The sequence below is a fragment of the Astyanax mexicanus genome, chromosome 2 (assembly GCF_023375975.1).
Source record: "Astyanax mexicanus isolate ESR-SI-001 chromosome 2, AstMex3_surface, whole genome shotgun sequence".
NCBI lineage: Eukaryota > Metazoa > Chordata > Actinopteri > Characiformes > Acestrorhamphidae > Astyanax > Astyanax mexicanus.
The window spans coordinates 29,770,947-29,783,581 of NC_064409.1; the positions used below are offsets into that span (position 1 = coordinate 29,770,947).

At 40.4% G+C, this 12,635-nt stretch overlaps 1 protein-coding gene across 1 annotated transcript in view; it reads left to right on the forward strand.

Moving 5' to 3' along the window:
• Positions 1 to 4,212: 4,212 nt before the first annotated feature.
• LOC103044887 (glutamate receptor ionotropic, kainate 2) overlaps positions 4,213 to 12,635 on the forward strand; it is a 61,670-nt gene continuing 53,247 nt past the window's right edge. Inside the window, exon 1 of the mRNA XM_007238167.4 lies at positions 4,213 to 4,807. Within this exon, the coding sequence (XP_007238229.1) occupies positions 4,687 to 4,807 (121 nt within the window). The 5' untranslated portion in view covers positions 4,213 to 4,686. The remainder of the gene's footprint in view (positions 4,808 to 12,635) is intronic.

Here is a 12,635-nt window from a genome sequence, read left to right on the forward strand (position 1 = left end):
CTGGGTAGGTTGGTTGGTAGGTAGAAAGGTAGATAATTTTGTTGGTAGGTAGGTTGGTAGGTAGGTAGGTTGGTAGGTAGTTTGGTTGGTAGGTAGGTAGGTTGGTAGGTAGTTTGGTTGGTAGGTAGGTTGCTGGGTAGGTTGGTTGGTAGGTAGGTATGTAGCTGGGTTGGTAGTTTTGTTGGTAGGTAGGTAGGTAGGTAGGTAGGAAGGTAGCTGGGTAGGTTGTTTGGTAGGTAGGTATGTAGCTGAGTAGGTAGATAGCTGGGTAGATAGTTTTGTTGGTAGGTAGGTAGGTTGGTAGGTAGGTAGGCAGCTGGGTAGGTAGGTAGGTAGGTAGGTAGGTAGGTAGGTTGGTTGGTAGGTAAGTAGGTGGGTAGGTTGGTTAGTAGGTAGGTATGTAGCTGGGTAGGTAGTTTTGTTGGTAGGTAGGTAAGTAGGTGGGTAGGTTGGTTGGTAGGTAGGTATGTAGCTGGGTAGGTAGATAGCTGGGTAGGTAGTTTTGTTGGTAGGTAGGTAGGTAGGTAGGTAGGAAGGTAGCTGGGTAGGTAGTGTGGTTGGTAGGTATGTAGGTAGGTTGGTAGGTAGCTGGGTAGGTAGTTTTGTTGGTTGGTAGGTACGTAGGTAGGTAGGAAGGTAGCTGGTTGGAGAGGTAAGTAGGTGGGTAGGTTGGTTGGTAGGTAGGTATGTAGCTGGGTAGGTAGTTTTGTTGGTAGGTAGGTAGGTAGGTATGTAGCTGGGTAGGTAGTGTGGTTGGTAGGTTGGTAGGTAGGTAAGTAGGTGGGTAGGTTGGTTGGTAGGTAGGTATGTAGCTGGTTTTAATTATTTAAAATATTAGAACTACAATTGTTTTATAAAGTTATTAATTAAAAAGCCACAATATCAGGATTTTAATCAATGACTAAAATTCTGATATTGCTGACACAGATTTAAAGTTTTAAATGGAATTCTTTTATATGGTTATTGGCAGCAACCAGCAATCATGAAATCAACACAGACAACTTTAAACGTGGCACGTGGCTCTGCACTGTAACCAGTGTTGGGAAGGTTACTTTTAAAATGTAATCCCTTACAGATTACTGATTACATCACTCAAAATGTAATTTGTAACGTAATCAGTTACATTACTTATAGTGAGTAACGTAATCTGATTACTTTGAATTACTTACAATATTGTAGTTTTTTTAAGCCTGAATGAAAGTAGCAACCCAGGGCCGAAGTGGGCCCCTTTTTCAGCTTGGGAGTTTCATGCCCAAATCCAGCCCATTTTTTCCATGGAGCAGGAATTTGAATAAATAAAACAGCAGCTAGATCTTACAATGCCTTTTTATTGTATATAAGTACAATTATATGTTGGTAAGTTAACAGAACACCCTTCACTTAAACATGTTTCATTCAAATTTAAATCAGATAAAGATTTAAAAGGTAAAGAATTTTAATTTTATGAATTAATATTACTTAGAAGTAGTGCTGGGCGATATGGGAAAAATCTTTTTTTATTTTTTATATCACGATAACCATATATATCATGATATACCACATTTTTAGAAATCAATTATAAATAAATTAACAAACACAAAAATGAGGGTATTTAATCTGTAATTTCAGTTCGTTTTAGATTTTCTTTTATTTACCGTTTTAATTAGTTTCAGTTAAGGAGAAGTTTTCGTTAACAATAAGACTTGGTTACTTAGCTATATGGTGATTATCATGCCATAGCTTTATATAAAATTAAAATAGTATTAAAAAACAGATGACATCACAGACCGACCGGCCGAGGAAAGTGACGCGCTCATCCGCGCGTTTAAAGCTCCATGGGTGCTCGGCTCGCCGGGATCTGAAGCTAATTCTACTGCTTTGGGGCTGCATGACGTTCAGTCTCTCAGCCTGCCAGTCAGACAACCGTGTCGACATATTAATCAGGTGCGTTTTCGTACAGGACAAACCATTCAAACATGCAGTGTCTGTCTGGCTTAAAATAATTATGTAAACGACCCCCCCCCCCCCCCCCCCTGTTCAGTTTCTTCACTGCCTAAGTTGGTACTGCCCCTTTAAGAGAGGGAGCTAGTTTTGAGGGTGCTGCTGTGAAGAGCTGCTGCTGTAAAGAGAGTATTTCATTTTTTGTCTTTTGCTGCTCCATTTGGATGATTGTACAGAAGTTTGGAGGTTGTGCTAAACTCCCTCATGTAGCTTTGTTAGTTATTAGAAGCACAGCCAAACACAGCCAACAAAGGTAGAAGCCTCGTCAAATATTGCACCCTTGGTATGCGGAGCAAGGTATGTTGCAGTTGATTTTGTGTCAAAGTGTAAAATAAGCTATCGAAAGTGTGTTATTTGTGTTATATTGTAGCTTATATTTTGCCTAATTAAGCGAGACTCTGCAATGCTAAGTATAAGCACTCTGTTTCACAAATGTATGCTAGACTGATGTAAATGTATCTTTTTGAGTGCTTATTTTGTGTCTAATTCTACATTGTTGTTAGTCATGTAACTTGCATTTATGTGTAAAGTGTATTTTTTGTTTCTGTTTTATATTTTGTAGTTTTCACGGTGCTTATTACGGTGTTCATCAGAGATAGAGACATACTTGAAGTCCATCTGGATTGAAAGACTCGAAATAAATACAAGCACCCGTTAGAGACACTCTGCGTTTTATTTGATGCCAAGGGCTGCTACAAATTAGATACAGCTATTAAATTAATAAATCATCATTCATTTATAAAACCAGGGAGACGTTCTGTATGCTAACAAGCTAGAAGCTAATAAGCCAACGACAACATTTAATAACAACAGAAAAATAGATATAAAATAGGAAAATAACCAACTAAACTAAGCTCAAAATGCTAAAAGAAATATAATCTAATGAATTCTAAAAGATCAAAACAAAACAGTGAATACTCAATGCAGTAGCTTAAAGACAGAATATGAAGCTTTACCAGATTCAAAATTATGAATCTTAATTCTAATAAACCAGGCATATTTCGCCCTAAATGTTTATTTTCTGAAAGGACATACAGCTAAATAGGCTAGATACTGAAAAGCAGAGATTCTAGGCTTTAAAATGGTATAATGGGTGTCCATAATTATTCATAAACACAGCAAGATATTAACTATAACATAGGGCCAGGGCGTGCTAAGAGGTTAATGATGTGTATTGGGCTCTAAACTACGCTAAATCGACATTGCAAACGTTGTGCATTAGATGACAATGCAAGATTATTTTCATATCTCTGTTTACCGGCTGCAGCTGGAGTCTGTCCTCTGGAAAACAAGTTTGTTAATTTTGCTCATTTGGCATCTTCTTCTTCCATCTTCTTTCTTTATTTTAATCTGGCCTTTTCGGCTCCGCCTGGCCTCTTTTTACCCTTTATCACAGTCGACTGACGCTTCCTGCTATTCTGTTGCTGTATTTAATTTTATCGCTTAAGAAAAGACCACTCGTGGACGCAACCAACTCAAACATTTGGGTCAGGCTCCATTGCGCAGACTAGTCTGATAAACAGGTGAGGGCGTCTGACGTGAGTGACGCCTCAGTAACTGTAACGGATTACAGTTACTCATAATTTGTAATCTGATTACGTAACGCCGTTAGATGTTAGATGTTGGAAGGTAGGTAGGTAGGTAGATTTTTAATGTAAATAATAGAATTCATATTTATTTGTCAACTGAGAGCTGTGCAAATTCAATTAGGAAAAATAAGATAAATGTAGTAATGAATCCTAATATGTAAATTGCAGATCAGAAATTGGTTTGCAGAGGAAGTGTTGCTGGAGCTACAGGCCAGGAATATTGAATATACTCAATGTATGCCCGGAGCTGTGAAAATCATAAACTTTCTTTCTCTCTTTCTCACACATACTTTCTCTCTCTTTTACACACACACACACACACACACACTCTCTCTCTCTTTTACACACACACACACACACACACACACACTCTCGCTCTCTCTCTCTCTCTCTCACACACACACACACACACACACTTTCTATGTTGCCCTCTCGCTTTCTTTTTCCCTGTTTCTCTCTCACACTTTCTTACTACCCTCCCTCTCTCTCTCCCTTTCTCACACATGCTTTCTATCTCTGCCTTTATGTCTCTCTGACACACACACAAAACACACATTTCCTCTCTCTCTGTCTCTCACACACAAATATTTTATTTTTTCTTATTCTCTTTTCTTCTCTCTCTCTCTCTCTCTCTCTCTCTCTCTCTCTCTCTCTCTCTCTCTCTCTCTCTCTCTCTTTCCCTCCTCCCTCTCTCTCCACTGCTTGTCTTGCCCCAGTCTCATCCTCCTTTCCTCTTTGCGCGCGAGCTCTCCTTCACCTTGGATCGACGTCAGTGGCGGTGCAGCAGTGCAGCATTAACGGGCTCCGCGTTCACGGCGTTTACACCGCTGACCGTTCTCCCTCTTGAGCTTCCTCCTCCTCTCCTCCTCCTCCTCCTCTTCTCCTGCTGCTGCTGCTCCGCGGTGATGGCTGGGTGTCGGTGGTTCTAAGCGAGCTCCTTGGCGCAGTAGAAGCGCTGGAGACACGAACAGCGGGGCGGGGAGGGGGGTCGCGCGCTGATGTTCCTGGTGTGGAGAACGAGCTGACCATGCCGTGATGCTTCCTCTTCGACCCTGACGAAGCGCCCCTGGACGACTGGCCGTCACGCACACGCGCGGCTCCCCTCGGGCAGGAGAGCATGATGAGTGGAAGTGCTGCCCGGTTAGCAGCACCGATGCCGGGCTCCTCGCCGTGTCTGCTGCTGCCTCTGATGCTGCTGCTGGGCTGGTCTCTCGGGATGCCTCACGTCTTAAGATTCGGTAGGAGACATTTGTTGCTATTGTTTGTGTTTAGCGTGGATATGCGTTTGGTTGGCTCGCGTGTGTGTGTGTGTGTGTGTGTGTGCGTGTGTCCTGCATTCGACCCCACTTTAGCAGCCTAAGTTACAAAGCCAATGTCCTAAACAGCCTGAAATAGCACTTTCCCCCTCAGAACAGGACATGGATCTTCAGAGAAGATGTGTTTGTGCAGACTGGTGGTGGCTGCTGCGTCCCAATAAGCATCATTGAAAAGAATGTAGCCTACACTTACTTTAGCAGCCTGTGTGTGTGTGTGCGCGGCAAGACCAGATCAACTTAAGCCTGCATAAACAGCTCCTTCTTGTGTCTAAAACACATTGTATTTTTCTGGAGGTGAACTATTATCACTGACCTGTTTAACTCATTTTAACACAAAGCCCACCAGGCCCCACATAACATGATCAAAGATCTATCAAACACTAAGCTATAACATTACAAAAAAATGTATTTATTCACTATCTCTATCTCTCTCTCTATTTCTCGTTCTGTTTATTTCTCTTATTCTCTCTCTCTCTCTCTCTCTCTCTCTCTCTTTACCTAAATGGGGATCTACATCACAGTATGTGTCTTGGTGTGGGTTTTAGACAGAGCGAATTCATTACACAGCTATAATAATATAACGCACAGCAGCTGTGTGATAAATGGCAGTGGGTTGCAGCACCGGCTCGGTCATTAGAAGCTTAGTGGCCGCTGCTATCCATCGGCGTCAGCACGCAGCGGGTACGAGGGGTCTGGATGCCCTGTTTGACAGTCAGAGCGCGTGTGCACATTGCTACTGAGGAGGCTGGGGGGTGCGATGGATGGATGGATGGATGGAGGAGGTGGTGGTGGTGGTGGTGGGGTGCACGCATGCAGTCGGTCACCCTCGTTTCCGCGCTACACCGATTTCTGTTTCATGGGCGCTCCGGAGACCAGCAGACGACTCGTGTACTACAATGCAGACGCGCTGCAGTGATTCGCGGGAGGAGTTCCCCCGGCTGTGGAGCTAAACCGCGTTTCCTGCGTTTCCCCTCCGAGTCTGCGCTCATTCTCATCGGCTTCTGTCTGCGAGCAGAAGGCCGCCCGTTTCAGAACCGCGGACAGCGGCGGAGGAGCGCGCGGCAGGGCCTACTCTCTTTAGCAGAACCCTGTAAACCTGCCACTGCTAAAACTGAAGAGTAGAAATTTCAGCGAAACAGCCAAATAAACAAATATACTGCCTAACTGTCCAGTGATTTAATTAAACTAGATCTATCTTTGCCCACTTATTTTATTGCTCTATCCTGTTACCCTAGAACTCTTTTACTTAATACATTGAAATAAACAATTTCCACTTACTTCATTTAAATAGAGTCCATCCAAAATGTTCAATAAAAAACACTTAAATTAAATACCTGAGACACTAAAACAAAAGGTAAAGCCTATCCAGCATTACTTAGTAAAAACTGATTCATACATAGTCTTTCTGTCTGAGTAAAAACTCAGAAAATGTTATAGAATAAACAATGTAACACAGAGCTAGCAGCTCAGAGAAGCAATAAATTACTTTTCCATCCTAACATCAAGTCCCCACAATCATAGTATATAAGCTGTAGCTTTACCTAAGGTGTTCTGGGAAAATGACTGCACACTAATGGTGAGTGTCAGAAACTGGGGGACACACCTAGTATGCCAAAAAATTGAGTTGAAAGCCAGTGGAAAAGAAGGTAATGTAAACAGACTAAACTCAATTAGTAAAAAGTGATTAATTTTTTACACAGTATATGGATATATGGTTTATATAAACCTTTAAATTGTTTTTCATTCTCACACATATCATCTCCTGGTGGCTTCACTGCAGTGTTGTGTTCTGTTTGCTATAATACCATCAACTAAACCAGGAAGGAAACCTAATACCTGACTAATGCCACATGATTGTAAATGGGACACTCTTTACTGAGTTCTGGGAAAACACTGTAATTAGCTAGTAGCTGTTTTGCCAGCATTTTACTGTTATTTTACATCTACTGTAATTTACAGATCAGGGCAATCTTCCCTATGGTGAATGCTGTCCTGTGTTCTTGCCATGTTTCTGGTTCCAAAAGATGAATATGTTGCGTTGCAGTTCCCTATATGCTCTAAATGCATATCAAAATTATGATAGTTCATTCTGAACTGTGTTGAATAAAAATCTAAAGTTACAGAATTGAAGACAGCTCTTCGCAGTGTCCCTCACTAAGCAGCACAGTATTGCTACAAAGAAAAATGTCAGTTTGTATGCTAGTTAGATGGGAAAGGAGACATGCATAACAGTTTCAGAGTAAATAAACAAATGAAAGCTTCTTATTTACTCCCTTGTGAGGAGAAGACGTTCCCTTGCAGCAATTTTTTCCCATGTGGTTTCTTCTTCTGAAGCTTATTTATGGAGACTGCAGCTTTCAGCCTTTGAGTGCACTGCTGATTAGAAGCTAAACAAGAACCTGTCCATATGTAAGTAACCTGTACTGTCATGGACATGACTTACCAGAACAGACAGTCAAGCTACAAGCAACACTGTTTAAATTGCTCTGGGCCAATATTGGCTTTTACCCTGTGTTTTGTTTGCTAATGTGTATGTGAAAAGCTCTTTTCACAGAGATATTTGTAAAACTTCAACGTCCAAGTCATTCTCCCTGACTGTATATACAAATCATTGTAAAATAACTGTAGATTGTGTGCAGTTGCAGTACCTTCACAGTGAAGTATTGTTACAATGAAAACAGGGAAAACCACAGAAAAAACAGTCTGAAGAACAGGATTGCTGTGTAGCTGATATATTTTTGTTGATCGTTCAGTAATTATCCATTGATTGTTCAAGGGAATTTAGCCTATTTTTTAACACTTGATAAAACATCCTGCTTCCCTTTAGCCTGCCTATATTGTCATTAAATTGGAAAGTGAATCTAACACATAGTTACTGGATTGCACATAATGCACTGTTTTGGTATGATTTTGAGTTGAACAATATTAAAAGGTGTTCTAGGGGATGTAAGGAATGTTTAATTACTATTAGAGGTGTTATTCAATTAGCAGCAAGAGGTAGAGCACTCAGTGTAATCAAAAACAAACATGCAGAACTAACTATCTTTTTGTTAGCCAATCACGATAGCCTATTTTCACACTGCTGTTAAACATGATGCCTCCAACCAGCCCTGCCCACAACAAAGGGCCAGTACAAATACATTAACAATTATCATACCCATAATGGTGTGCTGCACTATTATGCATCTGTTTTACAGTAGTTTGCTGTTTTATTATAGTACATATCTTAGTATAGAGTGCAAATGACTGTTGAATATTGTAAAATACTGTTTTTATAGCTCTTCTATCTGATTGCTTTGCAGCGAGTTTCCCAAAAGTTTCTTAAGGCTTTTGTCAACCAGTGTGTGTTGTACTGGTGTTAAAGGTCTCATTCCATTGTTTTTAGATTCATTTTAAACAGTCTAGTTGTGGTCTCTTTTATAAATGAATGCCATGTGAGCGTTTTTTTGTGAAAAAAAAAGTGCTCAGGTGTTTCTATTAAGCCCTGCTTTAGATCACTGAATTTGAGGTAAAGAAAGACAGATTTTGGCTTTTGTTCATGAATATTCATACATACAAACATATTACCTCTGATATTAACCTGATATTAAATGACTCCACTAAAAATTAATTTTATAAATTAAGTCAAATACTGCCATTCATTATAGGCATATCCTCTGACACCACACTAATTTACCATTTGTGTGCAGTTTTGTCAACCACATCAACTATCCTTTGGGAATTCAGTTACTTCCTAAACAGTGTTCACTCTAATAATCTAATAATAATTACATTTTATTTATATAGCTCTTTTTAACATTATTGACTTGACATTGATTATTCGGTGTACATGGGACATGTTCAGTATCAAAATCTAAAGTAATGTAAATGTTTTTAAGCTGAATGCTATTAAATGAGAGAAACAGTGTTCTAGGGGATCTAAGATATAAATTCTCATGTTCATGAGTGTCAGTGGTGTTACTCAATCAGCAGCAACTGACACACAGTGGATTGTAATAAAGTCCTCTACAAATCAGCCCACAGCAGGCAAAAACAATAGGACACATCATAGAACAGCTAGAAAAACTGGATTCAATACTCAGCACTAAACTGAGCAAACTGAGGGGTATATATACAAGAGAGGGCAGGTGGAACCAATTAGTAGCTTGTAGAGCGGAAACCATAGTATCCTGTGATCAGTGGAGTCAGGGAAGTCCAGTGTGGGTGCATACTGGGAATTGGAGTCTTAAGTTAATAGTTTAGAGTCTAAAGCAGGCCGTCTGACAGCATCAGGACTGACAGGTAAATGTTTTAGTATATTTAAAATTACATTAAATACATTAAAATGCAAAATACAGAATTCATATTTTTTAAATCAATTTTATTAAACAATCTGTCTTTTCAACTCAATTCAGTTTTATTTATATAGCGCTTTTTACAACAAAAGTTGTCACAAAGCAGCTTTACAGAGAAAACAGGTCCACGCCTCTTATGAGCAGCACTACAGAGATGCCAATTTTATGGTGACACAGTGGCAAGAAAAAACTCCCTTTAAGAGGAAGAAACCTTGAAAGGAAGCAAGACTCAGTGAGAGGACCCCATCCTACACGGGTTGTCCCGCTCAGTACAAACAAATAACAAACTGTTATAAATGTTGATCAGTGCAGGGTTTCAGAGCCGGAGTACAACACAGTGGGCAGTGGAGAGCCAGGCTGGGAACATGAGGAACAGGGCATCTCCATACATGCAGAAGAGTAAGATAGAGAAAACTAAAAAAACAAGAGTTAGGTTGTGTAATAATTCAGATGAGTAGAAGGACAGGGCTGATTCCTGAAAGCTGGAACCACAGATGGACACATCCAGGCAGGCCGACCAGCCGGGCATCTCAGATAGAGAGATAGAGAGAGAGAACAGAGAGGGGAGGGAAGAAAAAGGGGTTAGAATGGTTTTATAAAACTCTGCTGGAGTGGGATGGGCACATGGAGGCAGCAGCTCAGGGCATGAGGGAGAGAAAGAGAAAGCAGATGATTTGGGCAGGGTTTATGTTTGCTGTGTGAGCTGTAAGAGGTATAGCTAGCAGGGAAACAGTAAGAGAAAAATTACAGAAACTGTTATGAGACATTATTCAAAAGCTTGAGCAAATAGAAATGTTTAGACTTAAAGATTGAGAGTGTGTCTGAGTCCTGAATATTAATAGGGAGGCTATTCTAAAGTTGGGGAGCTTTATAAAAGAAAGCTCTTCCTCCTGCATAGTTTTTTCTAATACGCGGGACTAATAACAGGCCAGCGTCTTGAGAGCAGAGTGAACGTGCCGGATTATAAGGAGTAAGAAGTTACTCTAGATAATGTCATACGTCAGGAGAAGTATTTTATAATCTATACAAAATTTAACAGGTAGCCAGTGTAGGGAGGAAAGAATAGGTTTAATATGATCAAACTGTCTAGCTCTAGTAAGCACTCTCGCGGCTGCATTCTGAACTAGCTGGAGTTTATGGAGTAATTTATGTGGACTTCCAGCCAACAACACGTTGCAGTAGTCCAGCCTGGAGGTTATGAATGCATGCACCAGCTGCTCAGCATCTTCCAGAGAGAGTATACTGCGTATTTTAGCTATATTTTGTAAGTGGAAGAATGCAGTTTTGACTTTGCTACATATGTGTGCATCAAAGTAGAGAATTGGGTCAAAGATAATCCCAAGGTTTCTCACAGTTTTACCAGGTATAATTAAGTGACCGTCTATGTCTACAGTATTAACATTTATGGTTTTATCAATATTAGGACCTAATAGAAGGACCTCAGTTTTAATTAACGTGTGGTCATTATACCACGGTGCTAGCTTTTTATACCTAATTTGTTTTATTTTTGTTGGCACTATACAATCCAGGTTAGAGTGGAGGTTGTTTATAAATCAAATTAAATCAAATTTATTTGTATAGCACTTTTTACAACTGGTGTTGGCACAAAGCAGCTTTACAGAAACATGATTACAGGACAAAGAATCAGGTGAAACATTAAACATAGAAAATTCAGAATACAGAACCCCCAGTGAGCGCGGAGGCAAGGAAAAAGCTGCAGGAGGAGGAAACCTTGGGAGGACCAAGACTCACATATAAGGGGGGACCATGCAACCACTGGTCAAAAAGCTTTGAAATTATTTTATATCTTTATATATCCACACAGGTTTTATATATTCAGTACATAGTATAGCAGCGCCACTAATGGCTTGGATGTAGTCTGTAGTGGAGAGTAAGATGGATGATGAGCAGCTGATTTGTGGTGGGTGGTGGATGGAGAAGAGCTGACTTCAGAAACTTCCATCAGTCTGGCCGGACAGGAGACGGGAGAGCCTGAGGGTCCAACATCGGTATCGGGTCAGACAGGTGGACGGTCAGTAACTCGGAGGAAAGCAGAGAGATGGAATTAGTTTTGACTGGATTTATGTAAAACAGAGAATATAAAACATTATCAGAGTGTGGCTAATGACTCCGGCAGATCTGAATAAAACAGCCTAACTAAAGGTAGTGAGCCAGAAGGTAACATAGACATGGAGGCTCCCTGAAACACTGGCATCCACCCACTCCACCGTCCACAAACCTGAGTGACCGTGTGCAGTGGGAGAACAACAGCACCAGCATCTCAGTTTACCCACAATTTCCTCTGTCCATGAACCCCTGGATCTGCAGCCTTATGAATTACCAAAAGCTAAACTAAAAAAGTAAGTTTTCAGTCTAGACTTAAAGATTGAAAACAGTGTCTGAGTCCCGAACATATTCGGGGAGATTATTCCAGAGTTGAGGCGCTTTATAAGAGAAAGCTCTTCCTCCTGCAGAGCTCCTCTGAATTTTAGGAACTACTAAGAAACCAGCACCCTGAGATCTAAGTAATCGTGGTGGTTCATAATAGGAGATGAGGTCTCGTAAATACTCAGGAGCGAGCCCGTGTAGGGCTTTATACGTTAACAGTAGAATTTTATAGTCTATGCGGAATTTGACTGGAAGCCAGTGCAGTGCTGACTGGACTAATATGGTCAAATTTTCTCGTTTTAGTAAGGACCCTGGCTGCAGCATTTTGAACTAGCTGAAGTTTATTTAAGTTACTGCAGGAACATCCAGACAGTAGCGCATTACAATAATCTAGTCTTGAGGTAATGAAGGCATGGACTAATTTTTCTGCATCATGCAGTGATCAGGCATTTCTTATCTTGGCAATATTACGGAGGTGTAGAAAAGCTGTTCTAGTAACATTAGATATGTGTTTATCGAATGCTAGATCTGAATCTATAATAACTCCAAGATTTTTAGCTGCTGAACCAGGGGTGACGGAGAAGTCGTACAGATTTAGCATTAAGTCTGATAATTTATTTCTAGCAGCTTTAGGGCCTAATAGGAGAACTTCTGTTTTATCACTATTTAGTAGGAGGAAGTTGTGCGACATGCACAATTTCACATCTTTTACACAATCCTCAATTTTCTTTAATCTCACTCTGTCATCAGGTTTGGCTGATATGAAGAGCTGCGTGTCATCCGCATAACAATGAAAAATTAACGTCATGTTTTCTAATAACTTTGCCCAGTGGGAGCATATATAATGTAAATAATAACGGTCCTAATATAGAGCCTTGTGGAATTCCATATCTTACCTTGGTATAACTGGAAGACAAATCATTTAACCTCACAAACTGATAGCGATCGGTTAAGTATGATTTAAACCATGATGAGGCAGTTCCAGTTACACCGACCATGTTCTCTAGTCTTTCTAAAAGGATAGTATG